The sequence below is a fragment of the Sylvia atricapilla genome, chromosome 22, assembly GCF_009819655.1.
Source record: "Sylvia atricapilla isolate bSylAtr1 chromosome 22, bSylAtr1.pri, whole genome shotgun sequence".
In the NCBI taxonomy this organism is placed as follows: domain Eukaryota; kingdom Metazoa; phylum Chordata; class Aves; order Passeriformes; family Sylviidae; genus Sylvia; species Sylvia atricapilla.
In genome coordinates, this window is record NC_089161.1 from 1330613 (window position 1) to 1355832 (window position 25220).

At 47.7% G+C, this 25220-nt stretch overlaps 1 protein-coding gene across 1 annotated transcript in view; it reads right to left on the reverse strand.

Moving 5' to 3' along the window:
* Nucleotides 1–148: 148 nt before the first annotated feature.
* Nucleotides 149–25220, reverse strand: part of ACAP3 (ArfGAP with coiled-coil, ankyrin repeat and PH domains 3) — a 73370-nt gene continuing 48298 nt past the window's right edge. Inside the window, exons 9-25 of the mRNA XM_066334134.1 lie at nt 24516–24590; nt 23493–23504; nt 16521–16633; nt 16315–16366; nt 15340–15440; nt 13369–13480; nt 12129–12337; nt 11420–11489; nt 11216–11310; nt 10521–10735; nt 9440–9544; nt 8507–8593; nt 6509–6601; nt 5182–5402; nt 2718–2827; nt 1780–1890; nt 149–307 (exon numbers count right to left, since the gene is read on the reverse strand). Of these exons, the coding sequence (XP_066190231.1) occupies nt 160–307; nt 1780–1890; nt 2718–2827; nt 5182–5402; nt 6509–6601; nt 8507–8593; nt 9440–9544; nt 10521–10735; nt 11216–11310; nt 11420–11489; nt 12129–12337; nt 13369–13480; nt 15340–15440; nt 16315–16366; nt 16521–16633; nt 23493–23504; nt 24516–24590 (1929 nt within the window). The 3' untranslated portion in view covers nt 149–159. The remainder of the gene's footprint in view (nt 308–1779; nt 1891–2717; nt 2828–5181; nt 5403–6508; nt 6602–8506; nt 8594–9439; nt 9545–10520; nt 10736–11215; nt 11311–11419; nt 11490–12128; nt 12338–13368; nt 13481–15339; nt 15441–16314; nt 16367–16520; nt 16634–23492; nt 23505–24515; nt 24591–25220) is intronic.

A 25220-nucleotide genomic window follows, 5' to 3' on the forward strand; every position in this document is an offset into this window, starting at 1 on the left:
AAACCAGAGCAATCTGCAAGGAAAACACCGAGACATCCAAGGACGGGGCTCTCCAGGGATCCAGCCCGGCTCGGGGACAACCACAACGGGGATGATTATTATTATTATTTTTTTTTTTTTTTTTTTTTTTTTTTTTTGTGTGTGTGTGTGTGTGTGTCCCTAACACTCGTCGATGTTGAGGCTGATGAATTCCTGGATGCATTTCCTGTACTGCAGCTCCGTGGGGCTGTTGCTGGGGTACTGGCCCGGCTGGCCCAGGGGCCCCTCTGCCTCCCTCATCTCCTCGTTCATCCGCGCCAGGCGCAGCCTGAGGTGGGCAAAGGGCACGGGGAGAGAGGGGCTGGTCACTCCTGCCCCTGGTGGGAGCTTTTCCTGCTCCCCAGGAAGAATTTCCCAGTGTTTCCCAGCATTTCCCCGCTGTTTCCCAGTTCCCAGGCAATCTTTCCCAGTATTTCCCAGTCCCCTGGAAGTGTTTCCTGGTGTTCCCTGGTCTCCAGGCAGACTTTCCCAGTATTTCCCAGTGTTTCCTAGTGTTTTCCGATGTTTCCCAGAGTTTCCCAGTTCCCAGGCAGTATTTCCCAGTATTTCCCAGTCCCCAGGCAATATTTCCCAGGTAGTGTTTCCCAGTATTTCCTGATATTTCTCAGTATTTCCCAGTCCCCAGACAGCATTTCCCAGAGTTTCCCAGCATTTCCTGGTATTCTCCAGCCACTCCCAGCATTCCCCAGCCATTCCCGGTATTCCCCAGGCAGTATTTCCTGGTCATTCCCGGTGTTCCCTGGGCAGTATTTCCCAGTATTTTCCTGGCATTCCCCGGCCATTCCCAGCGTTTCCCAAGCAGTATTTATTCCCCAGCCATTCCCAGTATTTCCCAGTATTCCCTGGCCATTCCCAGCATTCCCTGAGCAGTATTCCTCGGCCATTCCCGGTGTTCCCTGGGCAGTATTCCCCAGCCATTCCCAGTTTTCCCCATGCAGTATTTATTCCCCAGCCATTCCCAGTATTTCCCAGTATTCTCCAGCCATTCCCCAGGCACCATTCCCCGGCCATTCCCAGCATTCCCTGGGCAGTATTCCTTGGCCATTCCTGGTGTTCCCCAGTCAGTATTACCCAGCCATTCTCAGCATTTCCCAAGCAGTATTCCCCAGCCACTCCCAGTGTTCCCCAGGCAGCATTCCCCAGCCATTCCCAGTGTTCCCTGGACAATATTCCCCAGCCTTCCCAGTATTCCCCAGGCAGCATTCCACAGCCGCTCCCGGCATTCCCCAGGCAGTATTCTCCGGTATTTTCCCGGCATTCCCTGGCTATTTCCGGCATTCCCCAGGCAGTATTCCCTGGCCATTCCCAGTTTTCCCCAAGCAGTATTTATTCCCCAGCCATTCCCAGTATTTCCCAGTATTCCCTGGCCATTCCCAGCGTTCCCCAGGCAGCATTCCCTGGACATTCCCAGCATTCCCTGAGCAGTATTCCTTGGCCATTCCCAGTGTTCCCTGGGCAGTATTCCCCGGCCATTCCCAGTTTTCCCCATGCAGTATTTATTCCCCAGCCATTCCCAGTATTTCCCAGTATTCCTCGGCCATTCCCGGCGTTTCCCGGGCAGTATTCCCCGGCCATTCCCAGTTTTCCCCATGCAGTATTTATTCCCCAGCCATTCCCAGTATTTCCCAGTATTCCCTGGCCATTCCCAGCGTTCCCCAGGCAGCATTCCCTGGCCATTCCCCGTGTTCCCCATGCAGTATTTATTCCCCAGCCATTCCCGGCGTTCCCGGCGGGACTCACAGGGTGACGATGTCGGCGTTGGCGGCGCTGACGGCGATGCTCAGCGGGTCCTGCCCGTCCCCGTCCGGCGTGTGCTGCGCGGCGCCGCGCTTCAGGAACAGGCACACCTGCCTGGGGACACGGCCCGGTCACCATTCCAGGGGAATGGAATGCCAGAGGCACGGGATTCCAGCTCCAGTGGAACGGAATTACAGCTCCAGAGGAACGGAATTGCAGCGCCAGAGGAAATGGAATCCCAGCTCTCAGGAACAGAATTCCAGCTCCAGAGGCATGGAATTCCAGCTCCAGAGGAACGGAATTCCAGCTCCAGAGGAACGGAATTCCAGATCTAGAGACACAGAATTCCAGAAGCACGGAATTCCAGATCCCAGGAAAAGAATTCCAGAGGAACAGAATTTCAGCCCCCAGGAACAGAATTCCAGATCAAGAGGGACGGAATTCCAGAGGGATGGAATTCCAAAGGCGCAGAATTCCAGCTCCCAGGAACAGAATTCCAGAGGAACAGAATTTCAGCCCCCAGGAACAGAATTCCAGATCCAGAGGGACGGAATTCCAGAGGGATGGAATTCCAGAGGCACAGAATTCCAGCCCTGGAGGCACAGAATTTAAGCTCTAAGGCACAGAATTCCAGAGGCACAGAATTCCAGCTCATCATCATTATCCCAGGTTGCTCCAACCTGCCCTTGGGCACTTCCAGGGATCATGGGGCAGCCACAAATTCTCTGGGAATTCCATCCCAAACCCATCCCAAACCCACCCAGGGAAAGATTCCACCCCAGTATCCCTCCTCCCTTTGCCCTGTGCCAGCTCCGAGCTGTTGACACGCTCCAACATCCACGTTTTACCACTCAATTCCCTCAAATCCCACCTCTCCGGGATTTTCTGCATTATTCCAGCTCTGGATTTGATTCCAGCCGGGATTCTGCGGCAGCACTCACCCGGTGTGCCCCAGGTATGTGGCGTGGTGCAGCGGGGCCCGGCCCCTCGAGTCCCTTTGGTTGACGTCAGCCCCGTTCTGCAGCAGGAATTCACAGGCGATCAAGGAGCCCTGGGAAAAGGGGGAAAATCAGGAATTTCCACATCCAGACAGCCAGGCTGGAGAATTCCCAGGGAATTTTTATATCCCTTCAGCCAGGCTGAAAAATTCCCGTCCTCCAAAAAGGGAATTTTCCACATCAATTCAGCCAGGCTGGACAATTGGGAATTTTCATATCCATTCAGCCAGACTGGACAATTCCCATGCTCCAAACCAGGAATTTCCACACGAATTCCACCAGCAGGACGCACGGACTGGATGTCATCAATAATTACGTGGTCATTGGATTTTGCCATCATATTGGCTTTTGCCAATTATTTTGCTCTAATACCGTTTGTAATCACTCTTTAATTGCATTTGATGAATATAATTTTCAGTCTGCAGTCAGAGTCTAGCAGGGTGAAAACTGCAATCACAGTCTAACGGGGTGAAAACCTGCAGTCACAGTCACCCCAATCCCTACACTCACAGTGTGCACACCAATCCCTGCAGTCACAGTGTCACCCCAATCCCTGCAGTCACAGTCACACCAATCCCTGCAGTCACAGTGTCACCCCAATCCCTGCAGTCACAGTGTCACCAATCCCTGCAGTCACAGTCACACCAATCCCTGCAGTCACAGTCACACCAATCCCTGCAGTCACAGTGTCACCAATCCCTGCAGTCACAGTGTCACACCAATCCCTGCAGTCAGTCACCCCAAACCCTGCAGTCACAGTGTCACCCCAATCCCTACACTCACAGTGTGCACACCAATCCCTGCAGTCACAGTGTCACCCCAATCCCTGCAGTCACAGTCACACCAATCCCTGCAGTCACAGTGTCACCCCAATCCCTGCAGTCACAGTGTCACCAATCCCTGCAGTCACAGTCACCCCAATCCCTGCAGTCACAGTGTCACCCCAATCCCTGCAGTCACAGTGTCACCCCAATCCATGCACTCACAGTGTCACCCCAATCCCTGCACTCACAGTGTCACACCAATCCCTGCAGTCACAGTGTCACCAATCCCTGCACTCACAGTGTCACCCCAATCCCTGCAGTCACAGTGTCACCCCGATCCCTGCAGTCACAGTGTCACCCCGATCCCTGCAGTCACAGTCACCCCAATCCCTGCAGTCACAGTGTCACCCCAATCCCTGCACTCACAGTGTCACCCCGATCCCTGCAGTCACAGTGTCACCCCGATCCCTGCAGTCACAGTGTCACCCCAATCCCTGCAGTCACAGTCACCCCAATCCCTGCAGTCACAGTGTCACCCCAATCCCTGCACTCACAGTGTCACACCAATCCCTGCAGTCACAGTGTCACACCAATCCCTGCAGTCACAGTCACCCCAATCCCTGCAGTCACAGTGTCACCCCAATCCCTGCACTCACAGTGTCACACCAATCCCTGCAGTCACAGTCACCCCAATCCCTGCAGTCACAGTGTCACCAATCCCTGCAGTCACAGTGTCTCACCAATCCCTGCAGTCACAGTGTGCACCCCAATCCCTGCAGTCACAGTGTCACCCCAATCCCTGCACTCACAGTGTCACCCCAATCCCTGCAGTCACAGTGTCACCCCAATCCCTGCACTCACAGTGTCACCCCAATCCCTGCAGTCACAGTGTCACCCCAATCCCTGCAGTCACAGTGTGCACACCAATCCCTGCAGTCACAGTGTCACCCCAATCCCTGCAGTCACAGTGTCACCAATCCCTGCAGTCACAGTCACACCAATCCCTGCAGTCACAGTCACCCCAATCCCTGCAGTCACAGTGTCACCCCAATCCCTGCAGTCACAGTCACACCAATCCCTGCAGTCACAGTGTCACCAATCCCTGCAGTCATGGTTTAGCAGGAAATCAAGTCAGAGGCTGCAAAGGAACCCGCAGCAGGAGCTGCTGCAGCCAGAGTCAGGGAATGGCTGGAGTTAAGATGGCTGAGCTGTGAATAAATTTCATCCTGTGATAAAAGAGTCTATGCCTCTAATTTCTACCCCTGCAGCGACAGCCAAGCAGCCAGCACTGTTCACTGCCCGTTTTATCCCAAATTCAACTTTTTAAAAAGTTTTAAAGAGTGAGCCTTGTTTCTCACACTGGGCAATTCCTCTGCTTCAAACTGCAGCCAAGTTCTCCTGATACGTAAAACATACATGAATGTGAAAATTCGTATTTAAACCTGAAACCTGTCTCAACCAGGCACACACGTAATGCAGAAAATCCCCTAGAAAAGGATAAAATAATAAATAATAATAATAAAATAATAATTAATGAAATCCCCTAAAAAAATTTAAATATTCCTGCTTTACGATTTTAACTGTAAAGTCCTTCCTCCACAACACACTCCCATCCCGAAACGTGCCTCCCCAGCACCACGTACCCCCTTCACAGCCTGGATCAGAGGCGTTTTGTTCTCGTCCTCGTCGTTGACCCAGTTGATCTCGGCGCCGTGGGCCAGAGCCTCGGCCATCAGGGGCAGGTTCCTGGCCTGGGCTGCCCGGTACAGCACCAGCCCGGGGTGCAGCTCCCGCAGATCCTCCAGATCCGACACCTCCTGCTCGATCTCGGCCTCGCCGCTGGATTCCTCGGACACCTCGCACTCTGCTGGGCACGGAGAAGAGAGGGGGAAAGGGGGAAAGGAAGGGAGAGATCAGGCCAAAGCTTCACGTTTGGGTTTTTATGGTCCCAGTGCCATGCTGGTCATCAATGCTGCCCAAGGGAAGGTGGGTCTGCTGGTATTTGTAGAGTTCGGCATCTTCCTCTGTGCCACCCACCCTGCTCTGTGTGTCACCCACCTTGTCCTGTGTCACCCACCCTTGTCTATGTGCCACCTGCCTTCCCCTGTGTGCCACCCATCTTCCCATGTCACCCACCTTCCCCTGTGTGCCACCTGCCTTTGCCTGTGTGTGCCACCTGCCTTCACCTGTCACCCACCTTCCCTGTGTGTCACCCACCTTCCCCTGTGTCACCCACCCTCCCTTGTCACCCACTTTCCCCTGTGTCACCCACCTTCCCCTGTGTGCCACCTGCCTTCGCCTGTGTGTGCCACCCACCAACCCCTGTGTCACCCACCCTCCTTTGTTTTGTCACCTGCCTTCCTCTGTGCCCCCATCCTGTGTCATCCACCATTTTGTGTGCCACTCACTCTCCCCTGAGTGTCACCCACCCTCCCCCGAGTGTCACCCACCCTCCTCAGTGACGCTGTCCCCCCGTGTGTCACCCACCCTCCCCTGTGTGTCACCCACCCTCCTCAGTGACGCTGACGCCCCGTGTGTCACCCACCCTCCCCTGAGTGTCACCCATCCTCCTCAGTGACACTGTCCCCTCGTGTGTCACCCACCCTCCCCCGTGTGTCACCCACCCTCCTCAGTGACACTGTCCCCCCGTGTGTCACCCACCCTCCCCTGAGTGTCACCCACCCTCCTCAGTGACGCTGTCCCCCCGTGTGTCACCCACCCTCTCCTGTGTGTCACCCACCCTCCCCTGAGTGTCACCCACCCTCCTCAGTGACGCTGTCCCCCCATGTGTCACCCACCCTCCTCAGTGACGCTGTCCCCCTATGTGTCACCCACCCTCCCCCGTGTGTCACCCACCCTCCTCAGTGACGCTGTCCCCCCGTGTGCCACCCACCCTCCTCAGTGACGCTGTCCCCCCATGTGTCACCCACCCTCCCCCGTGTGTCACCCACCCTCCCCTGTGTCACCCACCCTCCTCAGTGACGCTGTCCACCACGGAGCCGAAGACCAGCACGTCGCTGCTGCCGTCGGTGCTCCCCCCCAAGCCGCTGTCACTGCTCAGACCTGCGGGGCCAACGGGACACAAACCACGGCCACTTTAACACCCCGGCCCCAGAGCCAGGCCTGGCTGTGCCCACGGCGGGGGACAGGGCAGGGCAGGATGTCACAGGCACACAGCTGGCACTGGGACGGGGACACTGGCACTGGGACAGGAGTGCTGGCACTGGGACACTGGCACTGGGACAGGAGTGCTGGCACTGGGACAGGAGTGCTGGCACTGGGACAGGAGTGCTGGCACTGGGACACTGGCACTGGGACGGGGACACTGGCACCGGGACAGGAGTGCTGGCACTGGCACAAGGACACTGGCACTGGGACACTGGCACTGGGACACTGGCACTGGCACAGGGACACTGGCACTGGCACAGGGACACTGCCTTCCCAAGGCATCAAAATCATTGGGATTAGGAAGGAAAAAAAAGCCTGGAAAAACACCAGGAACGGCTGCAGGAACCACAGAGCTGAGCCTGGAAAATCCCAAATTCAATCCCTGTCCTCAAACCACTGGGATTAGGAAGGAAAAGAAAAAGAGCCGTTGCGGAATTTTAGAGAAAGCAAAAAGCAAACCCACGGCACGGGGTGGGGAGGGAGGAAAACGTGACTCCAGCGAGGCCTCGTGCCTCTGCCCCACGTTCCCTAAAACACAAGGAGGGAGGATCTGGCACGTGGGTGTGGATCCAGCACATCCCCAGCTCTGTTCTCGCTGCATCTGGGAGAAAGCTTCTATTTTCTCCTCCAGGAGCAGGTGATGCTCTGAGAAATTGGCTATTTTCTTCTTCAGAATTAAGATGATGCTTTGAGAAAATTTCTGATTTAGCGGCAAGATGAAATTTGCTTTTTTCTTCTTATCAGCAAGATGCCCTCTAAGAAATTTGCTATTTTCTCCTCGAAGGACAGATGATGCCCTGAGAAATTTTCTATTTTCTTCTTCACAGTTAAGATGAGGCTCTGTGAAATTTTCTATTTTCTCCTCCAGGAGCGAGATGAGGCTCTGAGAAATTTGCTTTTTCCCTCTTTAGCAGTAAAAGGCGATGCCCTGAGAAATTTGCTGGTTTCTTCTTCAGCAGCAAAACGCCCTTGGAGAAATTTGCTATTTTCTTCTCCACGAGCAGGTGATGCTCTGAGAAATCTGCTATTTTCTTCTTGAGGATTAAAATTAAGAAGAAATTCGCTATTTTCTTCTTTAGGATTAAAATGAAGAAGAAAATTGCTATTTTCTTCTTCAGGGGCAAAATAAGGCACTGAGAAATTTGGTTTTTTTCTCCCCCCAGAAAGAGCAAGATCACCTCTGAGGGATCTGAGGGACTCTGAAATCCTGCACTTCTCATTGGTTTTGTGGACAAAAAGCACCAAAAAAACCCACAAAAAAAAGCACCAAATTCCTCAAAACTGGAACAGCCTTTATAAATCCCTGGTTCAGAGAAGCACTAAATCACCTTTTTCCTTGATTCCAAGAGAAAACGTGGACTTGGAGGAAAACTTGGGAGTTTCTGCTGTGCTGAACTCAGGGCTGTCAATATTAATCGTGAATATTTGTATTTATATAATATTATAAATATTGATTCCTACAAGGACAAGCCAGGAAATTTAACAACTCCTGAGCTAAGGATGATAAAGGACCAGAAAAACTCCGGGATGTAGAACATTAAATTAAAAAAAAAAAAATAAAATTAATAAAATTAATAAATGTCCTCTCCGAGATCTCACCTGTGCAGGATAATTCTGAGGAAATTATGATTATTCTGGAGGAATTTATTCACCAAAAGGAGAATTTTGGAAACGTTTTGCCTGTGAAAAAGCTGCCACAGCCGAAGGAGCTGGGAATTTAAGGGAAATCCATCACTGCCTGGGAGTTTTTTTGGGGCGGAAAAAGTGGATTTTGGGTGTCTCTGGTGCTGCTGGCCTTACCTCCGTCCAGGAGGGACCCAGGGGAGGGACCCATCCCACTCCAAGGGCCACCTGCCAGCGGGTGCTGCAGAGAGATGTGGCTGGCACCTAGAGGAAGGTGGACGGGAATGTGAGGGGAGTTCATTGGCATAAACGAAAAAAAAAAGTAAAAAAATTAACAAAAAATAAAAAAAATACGTAAAAAAATGAACAAAAAATGAAAAAAAAAGAAAAAAAGGCAAAAAAAACCACAGGGAAAAAAAAAGGAAAAAAAAGGGGGGAAAAAAGGAAAAGAGAGAGAGAAAAAAAAGGTGTCCACAGTAAGACTCAGCTAAAAAAAATAATTTTTTAAAAAATTTGAAAAAGCAACATAAAAAAATTTGAAGATTATTTTTAAAAAGGAATTTAAAATTAAGTAAAAAATTATTTTAAAAGAATTTAAAAATATATTTAAAGGTTTAAAATTTAATTAAAATTTATTTTAAATTATTAAGATTTAATTAAAATAATTAAAAACTTTAAATAAATGTCAAAATTAATTCAAATTAAGATTAATTCAAAATCAATTACAATAATTAAAAAGAATTAATAATAATTTAAAAATAAATTTTAAAATTAATTGAAAACCAAAATGAAAAGCAGAATTAAAAAATAATTTTTTTTAAAAAAAAAGCCTAAAAAAAAGCCAATGGAATGCAAAATCTGGGAGAAGAAGATGCTGGGGCGGGAGGGGGGATAAAAAAAATTTCCCTATCTGCCAGAAATGGGACGTAAAAACTGATGCAACGGAAGAGCAACAACGGGGTTGGAGTTTGTGCAACCTCCTCCTGGTCCCTGTGCTGGAATGGTCACCCTCTCCTGGGACAGCTGGCCTGGGCTCCGGGGGAACTGGGAGGAACTGGGAGGACTGGGAGGAACTGGGAGGAACTGGGAGAGGCCGAAGGTGGCACTTACTGCGAGGGCCGGAGCCGGCGCCAGTGTCGAAGTAGGAGAAGAGGGAGTCGAGCTCGTCGGGGCAGAACAGGGAATCCCGGCGGAATTTCCTCTCCAGGGTGGCGGCTGCTTCACACGGGACAGTCACAGTTAGTGAGCAGCAGAAAGGGACCGTCCCTCGGCTGGGTTTGCACAGCCGGTGTCACAGCTGCGCTCACACGGCCCAAAATGGCACAGGTTTCTGATCAAAGTCATCCCAGAGCACTGGGAGAACCTTCCAGAAGCTCACCAGTCACGTGACACATTACATCACCCCAGTGTTCCTTATCTCCTGTTAATGGGCCATTAAAGCTCACCAGTCACATGACACATTACATCACCCCAGTGTTCCTTATCTCCTGTTAATGGGCCATTAAAGCTCACCAGTCACATGACACATTACATCACCCCAGTGTTCCTTATCTCCTGTTAATGGGCAATCAAAGCTCACCAATCACATGACACATTACATCATCCCATTGTTCCTTATGTCCTTTTAATGAGCCATTAAAGCTCACCAGTCACGTGACCCATTACATCATCCCAGTGTTCCTTATCTCCTATTAATGAGCCATTAAAGCTCACCAATCACATGACACATTACATCATCCCAGTGTTCCACCAGGACTCCTCCAAAGATGGGATTGTGAACGACCCAGTGATCAACACCTGATGGAAATCTTATCTACATCGGCCTGGGTGTGCATCCTAATGCCGAGTTCCTGGAAGTACAACCAGAGTCCAGCCCCGCCTGCAAAACCATTCCTATGATATGAAATATGTTCCAAACATGAATATGGAACAGCGACGGAGCGGACAATGGGATGAGGCAACCTTCTCTCTGGCTGGAAAACTGTATAAAAACCAGCCCTGCCAAAGCAAACTTTGTGAGCCGGGGAGGACACGGCACGCTGCCGGATCTGAGTCACCCAGCACCAATCCCAAGCTCGGTGCTGACCTTGGCTTTTTCCAATTTCTATTTGGCGATACTCCTCAACAAAACGTCTTATTGATGAAATTGAAATTTGTCAATAAAACGGCTCTTTGCTGGCTGGTTACACACCTGAGGAGAGCATGGCCGGGGAGGCGTTCCCCAGCTCCTGGCGGTATTTCCTGCGGGCCGTGGGCGCCCTGGAGCCGCTGTTGTGCCTCTGGCATTTCTTGACGCACCAGCGGCGAGGTTTGCGCTCGCTGTCCGCCAGCACCTCCCCTCCGGGCAGCTTCCGCAGGAATTTCTTCTCCACGTATTTCACCTTGATCCAGGCCTCCTTGTCCTGCCTGAGGGGCAGCAAAATGGGAATTTAGAGGATTTTGGGACAAAGGAGCCGTGAGGGGATGGAGCTGCTGCTCTGGGGTGTTTTGTCCACCTGAAGCCTAAAATTCCCATTTCTCCAACTTAAAAAAATGTCGGTTTTTGTGGGTTTTTTGGTTGGATTAGTTATTTTGTTGGTTTGTTTTTTTTTTTTTTTTGTCCCCTGCTTGTTTCAAAGCACAACCCAAAGTTCACAGGGTTGAGAGTACCCAGGTGCTTCAGGGATTTGGGAGGTCCTAAACCGGGAGTCAATCCTGCAATTCCTGGTTCCCAGGCACATCCCAGTGCCCCACTGACCTCTGTGAGAGCCCAGCTCAGGTGAATGGGATGGGCTGGGGACACCTGAGGCATTTGGAACCCTCTGAACCTGCTTTTCCGTGGATTTGGAGGTTGCTGTGGGGATCCTGAACCCGCTTTTCCGCGGATTTTGGGGGAGCACGGCTCACCTGGAGCTCCCTGCTGTTGGTTTCTTCAGCCCCAGCTCCTCACACTGCGCCTCGTAAATCTGGTTCATGGTGCTGTTGCCCAGCTCACACATCAGCTGAAAGCCAATTCCAGGGAGGGAATTAAAGCCTCGGGTGAGGAGAATTCCCCCCTTTTCCAGGGAATCTTTGGATTCCCAGCTTTTCTCCCTAAAACCCAGCACTCACTCTCAGCAGCTCCGGCTCCCAGGAATCCAGCGTCAGGGATCGGACCTTGGAGCAGTGAACACCCAGGCTCCTGCTCAGCCAAGAGGGAGGAAAATCCGAAAAATTATCACGGTTTCATCAACCCAGAAGTTCCCTAACGAGGTCAGTGCAGTTTTTAACTCTCTCTCTGTGCACATGGAGCTGAGGCAGGGGGTGGAATATAAAACACACGGGGAAAATTCCCGCTGGGTCTGTCGGCACAGACGCTGCAAATGCTGCAATTCCAGCTCCACCGCTTTTCCTGGGATCCTGCACTCCCCATCCCTGGCTGTTTTCCAAGGAATCCTGCACTCCACCCCTGGCAATTTTTCCTGGGATCCTGCACTCCCCATCCCTGGCCATTTTCCCCTGGAATCTTTTAGTCCATCCCTGGCCATTTTTTTCCTTGGAATCCTGCACTCCATTCCTGGAATGCTGCACTCCATCCCTGCTCATTTTCCCTGGGAATCTTTTCATCCATCCCTGGCCCATTTCCCCCAGAATCTCACCCTCCATCCTTGGCCACTTTCCCAGGAATCCTGCATTCCATCCCTGCCCATTTCCCCCGGAATCCTGCCTTCCATCCCTGCCCCACCTCTCCCAGGATTTTTCCTCCAGAATCCTGCCCTCCATCCCTCCCCTTCTTTCTCCCAGGACATTTTCCCCTGGGATCCCCACACCCCAGCAGCACCTGTGGATCCCGGAGCACTCGATGCAGAGCAGGATGCCCAGGTTGATGCTGGCCCAGCGAGGGTCAGGCTGCCCACAGTCGCAGCACTGGTCATTCCCAGGGATGCTCTGCACCCTCTGCAGGATGGTTTCCCCTTTCCCGCTGCGCTCCCGGGAATCCGTGGCCGAGTCGATGCTGCTGGTGGAGGGGGAGGCTGTTCTGTCCAGCCTCTGCAGGGAAAAAGCCCAACAAATAAATAAATTTTTTTAAAAAAATCAGGGGTTTAGCACCTCTAACACAGCTGGAGGGGAGAAAACTCGGCTTGGTTTGATGCCTTGGAGTGGCTCTAAAAAGTGGGGTGATATTTTAGGGTTTTAGCTTTTATATTGTTCATCTGTTTTGAATCCTGCTCTTTATTGAATCCTGAATTTAATCATTGGTAGTTCTTTAGTGCAGAACTCTGAATTCCACATAGGGTGTGAGCTGCTGCTTTCACATTTTGGTGAACAAGTTCCAGGCCTGGGAACCCAGGACACCTCACTTACGCTCTAAGAAATTTAAATTTAAAAAAATAAATTTAAAAGCTGGGGAGGAGCAAACTTGGAGGAAATTCCTTCATTACCAGAAGCTGTATTTGGAGGATTAATCCTAAATCTGCAATTGGACCAAACTTATAATTGTCTGAAAAGATCATGACCATCAATTTGGGTGTGACCTTCTGACTGAATTGCTTCTATTGAAGTCTTTAACAAATCCCTAATTTATTCTCTTAATCTAATGAAGGCCTTCAATAAATCCCCACTTTTATTCTCTTAATCTGTTGAAGATCTTTAACAAATCCCCAGTTTATTCTCTTAATCTCATCCAACCTCTGCTCTAGGCAGACCCTCCAAAAGGAAATGGACCAAATTTACAAAAGTGGGAAAAAATCGTGACCATCAATTTGGGTGTGACCTTCTGACTGAATTGTTTCTATTGAAGGACTTTAACAAATCCCCAATTTATTCTCTTAATCTCTGCTTTCCAAAAATCTCAGCCCCCCCAAAAGCAAACGGACCAAACTTACAAAAGTGTGAAAAAACCACGAGCACCATTTTGAGTGTAACCTTCCGACTGAAGCGTTTCTATTTAAGATCTTTAACAAATCCCCGATTTACTCTCCTGATCTCTGCTCTGGGCAGCCCCTCCAAGGCGTGGGGCAGCCGGGGGAAGCAGGGAATTGTGGATTTTCCCTGGAATTGCCCCCCGGGTTTCCCCTCACCTCGATGTAGTAGCTGTCGGGGCTCTCGCGGTAGGCGGAGGCGATGCTGGCCTGCACCGCCTGGATCCAGGCCTGCCGCAGCTTCTCCGAGTCAGCCTGCAGCATGCAGCTCCTGGAAAAACGGGAAAAAAAACAGGGGATGGGATGGGGAGAGTCAGAAAATGTAGAGAAATGACATTTTCATTTCTCTCTAGCTGAGAGAGGTCACATAAACACGCTGCAGCTGGACGGCAGCAGGAGTCAGCCCTTATCTACGTAGGCAGGGGCACCGTGTCCTTGAGTGCAGATGTGCAACAGGATGGACAAGAAGAAGTTTGGAGAACAGGTAACCACAGGAATGCAGAGGTGGGCAAGGGGAAGTTTGGAGAACAGCCAACCACAGGAGTGCAGAGGTGGGCAAGGGGAAGTTTGGAGAACAGGTAACCACAGGAATGCAGAGGTGGGCAAGCGGAAGTTTGGAGAACAGGTAACCACAGGAATGCAGAGGTGGGCAAGCGGAAGTTTGGAGAACAGGTAACCACAGGAGTGCAGAGGTGGGCAAGCAGAAGTTTGGAGAACAGGTAACCACAGGAGTGCAGAGGTGGGCAAGGGGAAGTTTGGAGAACAGGTAACCACAGGAATGCAGAGGTGGGGAAGCAGAAGTTTGGAGAACAGGTAACCACAGGAGTGCAGAGGTGGGCAAGGGGAAGTTTGGAGAACAGGTAACCACAGGAATGCAGAGGTGGGCAAGCAGAAGTTTGGAGAACAGGTAACCACAGGAGTGCAGAGGTGGGCAAGCAGAAGTTTGGAGAACAGGTAACCACAGGAATGCAGAGGTGGGCAAGCGGAAGTTTGGAGAACAGGTAACCACAGGAGTGCAGAGGTGAGGAAGCAGAAGTTTGGAGAACAGCCAACCCCAGGAGTGCAGAGGTGGGCAAGCAGAAGTTTGGAGAACAGGTAACCACAGGAGTGCAGAGGTGGGGAAGGGGAAGTTTGGAGAACAGGTAACCACAGGAGTGCAGAGGTGGGAGGTAGTTAACGCTTTATCATGTAACCAATAGTGAGCTTGCTTTAGCACTGTGCATGAGCTTCATGAGGCGTGCTGTAAATTAAACTCTTCTAAATAAACTGAGTCTTGCTGATCAGTCGCATCGATTGCGGCGACAGGAAAACGCAGCCTGGGTTTGGGGGAGTTCGCTCTTTGTCATCCTCAGCGCAGCGGGGTAAAAAAAATTCACCCCGTGAGCACGCGCGGGGTGTTCTAACTTCAAAGGTTCCAGGGAAAAATTCACCCCATAGGGTTGGGAAGTTCCTTTTCCAAACTTTCCAGGCAGAAATTAATCCTACAAAGTCGCGGTGTTCCCGCTCCAAAGGTTCAAAAAAAATTAAACCCCACAAGATTGGGAGGTGTCCCTCTTCGACCCCTTCAGGCAGAAATTAATCCTACAAAGTTGGGGTGCTCCCACTTCAAAGCTTCCAGGCAAAAAATTAACCCCACAATGCTTAATTAACCCACAAAAATTAACCCACAAAGGTTAATTAACCCACAAAAATTAACCCACAAAGCTGGACGGCCAAATGTGTCCCCGCTCCAAAGGTTCCAGGTGAGAATTCACCCCTAGGGTTGGGGTGTTCCTTTTCCAAACTTTCCAGGCAAAAAATTAATCCCACAAGTGTTAATTAACCCACAAAAATTAACCCCACAAGGGTTAATTAACACACAAAAATTAACCCACAAGGTTGGACAGCCAGAGATGTTCCCAACCCAAACCCCCCAGGCAGGACTGGGAAGTGTTTTTAAAAGCTGGGCGCTCAAGAATTGGGCATTATCAGAAATAATTAATGCCACAGGTCGTATCAATAATATATTATATATAATTATAAAATCAGATCCAGCTTCTGGTGGAGGTCTGAGCAACTTCCTGAGGGGTTTTTTGGCATCTCCCAGCCAAAACTGAGCAGCCTCTGATCACATCCCAGCCCCAAACTCACTTGGTGGGGGAGACGACCTCGAAGCAGAACCTCCTCTCGATGTCCTCGCAGGGTTTGACCGTGCAGAGCCTCAGGTCCTCCACCACCACGGTCAGCACGTCCTGGGGGACACATGGAGGGGTTTGGAGGGGTTTGGGGGGTTCCCTGGGGCTGGGGCACAATCGGGTAACTCCTGCCCAGACCCTCCAAACTCATTCCCAAATCCTACAAACTCCTTTTTGCCCAAATCGTCCAAATTCCTTCCCAAATGCTCCAAAGTCCCTCCTGCCCAAATCCTGCAAAATTCTTCCCCAATCTTCCAAATTCCTTCCTGCCCAAACCCTCCAAATTCCTACCCAGACTCTCCAAACTCTTTTTTTGCCCAAACCTTCCAAATTCCTTCCCAAATGCTCCAAAGTCCCTCCTGCCCAAAGCCTCCAAAATTCTCCTCAAAACCTCCAAAATTCTTCTCAAATCCTCCTTTTCAAACCCTCCAGACTCCTTCCCAAGCTCTCAAATTCCTTCCCAAACCCCTCAAACTGTTAATGAATGAAGAATTATTGAATAAAGAATTGCTTCATAAAGAATTATTGAATTAAGAATTACTGCTTGAATGATTACTGAATGGATAATGATTGAATCAATAATTGCTTCATAAAGAATTATTTACTCAATAATCATTGGTTAAATAAGATGTAATAAATAACCATTGAATAAAATGTTCAATCAATAATTACTGCCTAAATAATACTGAATAAATAATTATTTGATTAACAAAGAATTATCCAATCAATAATGACATAATAAATAATTATTCAACCAATAATTCCTGTTTAAATAATTATTCAGTGGATGTTTGCTGCCCTTTTCCAACCCTGGACCACATTCCCCTGACCTAAATCCTTCTCCTCCCTCAGCCTGGCAGTTGGTTAATGAAGCAGTCAGTTAATTAGTTAATTAACCACTTTGTTAATCACCTGAGGCAGCCTCACTGACCTTTAATTTCTTCTGGTAGACGAGTTGGCTGTTCTGGATGGAAAACCACCTCCTGAGGGGGGACAGACACACAGACAGACGTCAGGATGTGGAAACAGCGGCGTTTCCCCATTAAAAATCAACATTTTAACGAGGCTTCGGGTTAAATAAATGAAATTAATTAATTAAACGTTGATCAGGTGGGATTTGAGGGGTTTTTTCTTCACCTGTTCCATGTTTTGAAGGCGTTGCTGGCTCTCTTGAAGAGGTAACCCTCCATCACCACCCCGTTTGGGGCGTCCACGTTGAACTCCACCTTGGAGTCATCGTAGGAAAAATCCTGGAATAAAAATAAAAACCAACAGGAAAGAGATTTAAACTCTGCCAGGATTGCTGGGATCAACCTGGAGGTGGTTTCATAAAACAGCAAAAAGAGAGAAATCTGCCCAAAAAAAAGAAAAAATCCCGAAGTTTGGTGCTTTGGAGAGCCATGGATTATCCTCATGCCAGGAAATTCATTTATTCCTGGTTTTATAACGATTTCCCTGGACATTTCATCCTCAGACGTGCTGAAAATTATTTTAAATTAATATTAAATTAATATTTATCCCAATATTTGTGTCAGGAGATTAAGCAGGGGGGTGTTTTTCACCAGGCTGGGTGAGGTGACAACGCTGCTGGCACCCCTCAAGTGACACGTTAATTTTAATTTTCCTGTATTTTCGTGTTCTGTGGTGCCCAGGGGACAGCTCTGAGCTCACAGTCAGTGTCACTCAGCTCTGCACACAGCAGGGACACAAAACAAACCCTTTTCCTGCTGGGAACCACAACTGGGACAAGATTTCAGGGCCAAAAGCACAAACAAGGGTGGGCTGAAGGGAGAAAACAAAAGGATGGGACCTCACAACCTGGAGCTGGAATTGGACAATTAAACTTCAATATGCAAATGGACCAAAACTTATAAAAATGTGAGACCTCGTGACCAGGGGCCCATTTTGGGGCCCATTTTGGGTCCATTTTATGCCCATTTTTTGCCCATTTTGTGCCCATTTTGTGACCCTTTTGTGCTCATTTTGTGCCCGTTTTGGGTCCATTTTATGCTCATTTTGTGCCCATTTTGTGCCCATTTTGGGCCCATTTTGTGACCCTTTTGTGACCATTTTTTGTGCCCATTTTGTGTCCACCTTGTGTGTAGCCCTGGCCAGGCTCTGTCCTGCCCAAGGTGTATCCTAAAAGCCTTTTAATAAATCTATTTTTTTCCCCAGCTCTGCCCAGCCTGTTCCAGCTCCTCCTTCAGGGCATCACCAGGAGCCGGGATGGATCCAATCCCACAAAAGGGGTGAATTCCAGAGTCCCCAACCCCAGTGAGGCCTTTTGGGGCCACCTAAAACCAGAGGCCAGACAAAATTAAGGGAATAAAAAGCAGTTGTATTTATTGAATAAATTATATTTATTGTATTGAGGAGCCTTCAGGTGCATTTAGGGCAGGTGAAGCCCAACCCAAAAATGGGTCACGGGTTTTCACATTTTTATCACTTTGGTGCATTTGCAGATTGGGGGTTAATCCTCCAATTAGAGATCAGCTAATGAAGGAATTCACCCCAAGTTTGCTGCCCCCAAACTCATTTTTATTTCCATTTCTCAGGGCCTGAGGCAGTGAGGTGTCCTTGATCCCCAGGCCTGGAGAGGAATTGTTGTGTCTGCCCAAAACGTGAACACAGCACCTCACACTCAATGTGGAATTTAGAGTTCTGCACTAAAGAACTGCCAATTATTAAATTCAGGATTTAATAAAGAGCAGGGCTACAAATAGATGAAAAAATATAAAACAAAAATGTGAAAGCAGCAGCTCACACTGCACATGGAGTTTAGAGTTCTGCACTAAAGAATTACCAATTATTAAATAAATGATTAAATAAAGAGCAAGACTACAAATAGATGAAAAACATAAAATGTGAATACAGCAGCTCACACTCAATGTGGAATTTAGAGTTCTGCACTAAAGAACTGCCAATTATTAAATTCAGGATTAAATAAAGCGCAGGACCAAAAATAGATGGAAAATATGTATCTATATATATATAAAACAAAAAAATATTATAAACTCTGAAAGCTAAAAGCCCAAGACATCCCCGCTCCTGAGCTGCCCCGAGCTGCCACCTCCCCGTGGCACCGCTCAGAGCTGGTTTGTCACCGCAGAGCTGACAAATGCTGACACTGCTGCCAGCTGAGAGAGGGAACAGCAGAGGGAAGAGCAGCTGCTCCCCACCCTCCTCATCCTCACCCCCGGAGCCGTTTTCCTGCCGCTTTTCCCGAGAGAAATGAGGTCAGGAAACCAAACCTCCTCCTTCTCCCGCAGGGCGTCTGCTGGCCCAGCCCACAGCGGGATAAATGTGTTTTATAAGTCGCATTTTCACAGATATTAAAGTGATTTTTCGTCGTTTTTAGGCAGGTGCTGTCTGTATAATCGTACTGTGGCATGTTTTGTTAGTGATAAATGAGTAATAAATAGAGGTTATAATATATATAATAGTAATAAAGAGAGTTTATAGAAGTAATAAATACAGTAATATTAGTTATAAATAGTTTATAATATATATAATAGTTTATAATATATCTAATAGAGTTTATAATATATCTATAATATATATAACAGAGTATACTATATATATATAATAATCGAGTTATATTAATATATATAACAGAGCATAATATATATAAAATAATAGAGTTATATTATATGATATGATAGTTATATAATATCATATATAAAATATGCAAAAGAGTATATTTTATACATGCAAAAATAATGCAATAGAGTTATAATATATAATATACATAAGAGAGTATATTATATATAGCTAAAGTATATAATAGAGTTATATAATATAATAGTTATATACTATGTAGTATAGAAAAGAGTATATTATATATTAAAAATATAATAGTTATATAATATAATGAGTTATACTGTATCATCTATATATGTGAGTATATTTTATATACATTAAAAAAATAGTTTAGTTCTATAATATCTATAATATCTATAAGAGAGTATATTTTATAAATATATAAAAATAGATAAATATAAATAATATTATATATATTAATATATCTTAATATATATATATATAAATAATATAATAGAGTTTAGAAAGGTGATGAATGTATTTGCTAATTACATATAACAGGGTTTATTATATTATTTAGGCACACAAAATTCCCATTTCGCTGCCTGTGTGAGAATTCCGAGATTTCTGTAAATCCCAAACCCTCAGAACTTGGGAATTCGGAAATTCCACTCACAAATCCATTTGCACCACGGTTCTCCCCACTCAAAAAATCCTTTTGATTCCCAGTTTTCCCCAATCACAAATCCTTTTTTTTCCCAGTTTTCCCCCACTCAAAAATTGCTTTTTTCCTGTCAGTTTTCCTCATTCACAAACCTTTTTGTAATCCCGGTTTTTCCCCTTTAAAAATCTGTTTTTATCCCGGTTTTCCCCACTCACAAAATCCTTTTCTATCCCGGTTTTCCCCACTCAAAAAATTCTTTTATCTCCTGATTTTCCCCACTCACAAACCCTTTTAATTCCCAGTGCTTTAGGCTCACCCTAAAATCATCTTCCCTTCCCAAAAATCCCCAAAACTTCCCTTTTTTTGGGTGTTTTTCCTTCCCAGGGGATATTCCAACCTGCCCAAAAAAACCCCATTTTTATCCCAATTTTCCTATTTCTTTAGGCTCACCCCAAAATCATCTTCCTTTCTCAAAACCCCCCAAAACTTCTCTTTTTGGGGGTATTTTTCCTTACCAGGAGATATTCCAGCCTGCGAAAAAAACCCCATTTTTTAATCCAAATTTTCCTATTTCTTCAGGCTCACCCCAAAATCATCCTCCCTTCCAAAAAAAACCCTCAAAATTCCCTTTTTTGAGGGTGTTTTTCCTTACCAGGGGATATTCCAGCCTGCTGAAAATCTTCATGCTGCCGGCTGGGAGGGAGGAGGGAAGGAGGAGGAGGAATTTGATTTTTTTTTTTTTAATTTCTTTTCCTGGAGAGCAGCAGCAGCTCCTTGTCCTCCTCTCCCTCCTCCCAGAGCAGCATCCTGTGGGCTGGCACAGAGGGAGGGATTTGGGATTTTTGGCACAGAAAAAAAAGGGATTTGGGATTTTTGGCACAGAAAAAAAAAGGGATTTGGGATTTTTGGCACAGAAAAAAAGGGATTTGGGATTTTTGGCACAGAAAAAACGGGATTTGGGATTTTTGGCACAGAAAAAAAAAGGGATTTGGGATTTTTGGCACAGAAAAAAAAAGGGATTTGGGATTTTTGGCACAGAAAAAAAAAGGGATTTGGGATTTTTGGCACAGAAAAAAAAAGGGATTTGGGATTTTTGGCACACAAAGTGGGATTTGGGATTTTTGGCACAGAAAAAAAGGGATTTGGGATTTTTGGCACACGAGGAGGGATCATTGGGGACCAATTTCAGAAATCCCAACAATTCCAGCCCCAAGATCCAGCAGGCACCAATTCCAGAAATCCCAGCAATTCCAGAAATCCCAGCAATCCCAGTCCCAGGAACCAGTGGGCACCAATCCCAGAAATCCCAGTCCAAGAAATCAATGGGCACCAATTCCAGCAATTGCAATCCTAGCAATTCCAAAAATCCCAGCAATTCCAGCAATTCCAGCCCCAGGAATGAGTGGGGACCAATCCCAGAAATCCCAGCAATTCCAGCCCCAAGATCCAGCAAGCACCAATTCCAGCAATCCAAGCAATTCCAAAAATCCCAGCAATCCCAGCAATCCCAGTCCCAGGAACCAGTGAGGACCAATCCCAGAAATCCCAGTCCAAGAAATCAATGGGCACCAATTCCAGCAATTGCAATCCTAGCAATTCCAAAAATCCCAGCAATTCCAGACCCAGGAATCAGTGGACACCAATCCCAGCAATCCCAGTCCCAGGAACCAGTGGGCACCAATCCCAGAAATCCCAGTCAAGAAATCAATGGGCACCAATTCCAGCAATTGCAATCCTAGCAATTCCAAAAATCCCAGCAATTCCAGCAATTCCAGCCCCAGGAATCAGTGGGGACCAATCCCAGAAATCCCAACAATTCCAGCCCCAAGATCCAGCAAGCACCAATTCCAGCAATCCAAGCAATTCCAAAAATCCCAGCAATTCCAGAAATCCCAGCAATTCCAGCCCCAGGAACCAGTGAGGACCAATCCCAGAAATCCTAGTCCAAGAAATCAATGGGCACCAATTCCAGCAATTGCAATCCCAGCAATTCCAGAAATCCCAGCAATTCCAGCCCCAAGATCCAGCAAGCACCAATTCCAGTGATCCCAGCAATTCCAGCAATCCCAGAAATTCCAGACCCAGGAATCAATGGACACCAATCCCAGAAATCCCAACAATCCCAGCAATCCCAGCAATCCCAGCAATCCCAGCCCCAGGAACCAGTGGGAACTAATCCCAGAAATCCCAGTCCAAGAAATCAATGGACACCAATTCCAGCAATTGCAATCCCAGCAATTCCAAAAATCCCAGCAATTCCAGACCCAGGGATCAGTGGGGACCAATCCCAGAAATCCCAACAATTCCAGCCCCAAGATCCAGCAGGCACCAATTCCAGTGATCCCAGCAATTCCAGAAATCCCAGCAATTCCAGCCCCAGGAATGAGACGGGACCAATTCCAGCAATTGCAGCCCCAGGGAATGTTCCTCCTCAGATCCCAAATTCCCATTTCACTCGGGGATTTTGTGTCCTGATCCACCCTGAGGATTTAATTATTCCTTTTTCCTCTTGGAACCTTCATCCTCTGCAGCTCCAGAGTGAAAATTCCAGCCTGGAATTCAACCCCAGCTCGGGGATTTTGTGTCCTGGTCCATCCTGAGGATTTAATTCCTCCTTTTCCCTTTTGGAACCTTCATCCCCTGATCAGATTTTAGAACCACAAGTGACACAAAGAATTAAAAATCCTCCTCTCCCTGATGAGCTCATCCCTGCCCGGGAAATGTCCCCCCTCAGATCCCAAATTCCCAAATTTCACTTGGGGGATTTGTGTCCTGATCCATCCTGAGGATTTAATTCCTCCTCATCCCTCTTGGAATTTTCATCCTCTGCAGCTCCAGGGAGAAAATTTGACTCTGGAGGGATCCAAGCTCTGGGGATTTGTGTCCTGATCCATCCTGAGGCTTTAATTCCTCCTTTTCCCTCTTGGAACTTCCATCCTCTGCTGGTCCAGAGTGAAAATTCCAGCCTGGAATTCAACCCCAGCTCGGGAGTTTTGTGTCCTGAGGATTTAATTCCTCCTTTTCCCTCCTGGAACCTTCATCCCCTGATCAGATTTTAGAACCAAAAGTGACACAAAGAATTAAAAATCCTCCTCTCCCTGACGAGCTCATCCCTGCCCGGGGAATGTCACATCCCAAATTCCCATTGCACTAAACCCCTCCGATCCCTTCCGAGGGCAATTTTTGATCCCTGGGATATTGGGGTTTGGATATAAAATATTCAGCGCCTCCCTGAGGTGGGTTCATCCCCCAAATCCCAGCTCCTCAAATCTCCAGGCACCAAAAATCCCAAAATAAAATAAAATAAAATAAAATAAAATAAAATAAAATAAAATAAAATCAGCCGAGGTCTGTTGTCGCTCCAACAAGCCACAAGTGATCATCAAACAAATAATTAAAAGTCAGATTTTAGAACCACAAAGAATTAAAAATCAGATTTTAGAGCCACAAAGAATTACAAATCAGGTTTTAGAACCACAAAGAATTAAAATCAGATTTTAGAGCCACAAAGAATTAAAAATCAGGTTTTAGAACCACAAAGAAATAAAAATCCGGTTTTAGAACCACAAAGAAATAAAAATCCGGTTTTAGAACCACAAGTGACAGTCAAAGAATTACAAATCAGGTTTTAGAGCCACAAAGAATTAAAAATCAGATTTTAGAACCACAGGTGAGCATCACACAAAGGATTAAAAATCCAATCTTTCATTTCATTCCTCGAGCATTAAAATTCAAAATTAAAGCTCGAAGAATCAAAAAAAATCAGATTTATTATTTTTTTTAAAACCTTTCGCCAGGGCAAAACCAACCTGGGCTTTACATAATCCCAATTCCACTGAAAAATGCCCGGGATTTGCTCATCCCGAGGGATAAAAACGCCAGGAAAAGGGAATTTGGGTACTCACCTGCAGGAGGGTCTGCAGGGCCGGGCGAGGCGGGGAGAAAAGGAGAGAAAACAAACAAAAAATCAAATTATTTTGATGTTTTTGCACCTCTCAGCGTTGTCGAGGGTGGGAAATTTGAGATGGCTCAGCTTGGAAAATTGTGTTTCAGTCCGAGGGAATTCGGGAGAGGCTGAAAAACGCCCAGAAAAGTCAGGAAAATCCGGAATTTTTGGAGGTGGAGCTGCCAGATGTCACAAAGGGATTCAGGGATATCCAGAAAAATCAGGAAAATACTGAATTTTTGGAGCTGGAGCCAGGAGGGACTTGGGGACATCCATAAAAATTGGGAAAATCCTGAATTTTTGGAGTTGGAGCCATGAGGGACTTGGGGACATCCATAAAAATCAGGAAAATCCTGAATTTTTGGAGTTGGAGCCAGGAGGGAATTGGGGACATCCATAAAAATCAAGAAAATCTGGAATTTGAGGCTCCAGCAGCCAGGAGGGATTTTGGGATATCCATAAAAATCAGGAAAATACGGAATTTGAGAGGCTGAAAAACGCCCAGAAAAATCAGGAAAATCCTGAACTTTTGGAGCTGGAGCTGCCAGGGACTCAGGGACATCCATAAAAATCGGGAAAACCCTGAATTTTTGGAGCTGGAGCTTCCAGGAACCACAAAAAGATTCAGGGACATCCAGAAAAATCAGGAAAATCCGGAATTTGAGGCTCCAGCAGCCAGGAGGGACTTGGGGATATCCATAAAAATCAGGAAAATCCTGAATTTCAGGCAGCTGGAGCTGCCAGGGACTCAGTGACATCCAGAAAAATCAGGAAAATCTGGAATTTGAGGCTCCAGCAGCCAGGAGGGACTCGGGGATATCCAGGAAAATCCTGAATTTTCGGAGCTGGAGCCATGAGGGAACTGGGGACAACCAGAAAAATCAGGAAAATCTGGAATTTGAGGCTCCAACAGACACTCAGGGCCACCCAGAAAATGCAGGAAAATGCAGGAAAATCCCGGTTTTCCGGCAGCAGGACTCACCCTCTGCTGGATCAGGGCGTGTTTGTGCTCCATCTCCCTCTTCTCCACGGCGGAATCGATCACCAGCTGGTCCAGCTGAGGGGAAAGGGAGGGAAAAATCGAGGGGAAAGGATGTCATGTCCCCATGTCCCTCCATCCCTTTTCTCTGTCTGTTGTCCCTGTCCCCTCATTTCTCTGTCCCGTCCCTGTCCCCATGTCCCTCCATCCCTGTCCCCTGTTCCTGTCCCCATCTCTGTCCCTCCATCCCTGTCCCCTATCCTATCCTTTGTCCCATCCCCATGTCCCCATCCCCTGTCCCTCCATTCCCCTGTCCCTGTCCTCTGTCCCTGTCCCCATCTACTGACCCCTGTCCCCTGTCCTGTCCCATTCCCTGTCCCTCCATTCCCCTGTCCCCTGACCCCATGTCCCCATCTCCTGTCATGTCCCCATGGCCCCTGTCCTGTCCCCTGTCCCATCTCCTGTCCTGTCCCCTGTCCCCATCCCATGTCTCTGTCCCTCCATCCCCGTCCCCTATCCTATCCTTTGTCCCATCCCCATGTCCCCATACCCTGTCCCTCCATTCCCCTGTCCCTGTCCCCATGTCCCTGTCCCCATCTCCTGTCCCTCCATCCCCATCCCCTGTCCCCATCCCTGTCCCTGTCCCCATCTCTGTCCCTGTCCCCTGTCCTGTTCCATCCCCATGTCCCCTGTCCCCATCCCTGTCCT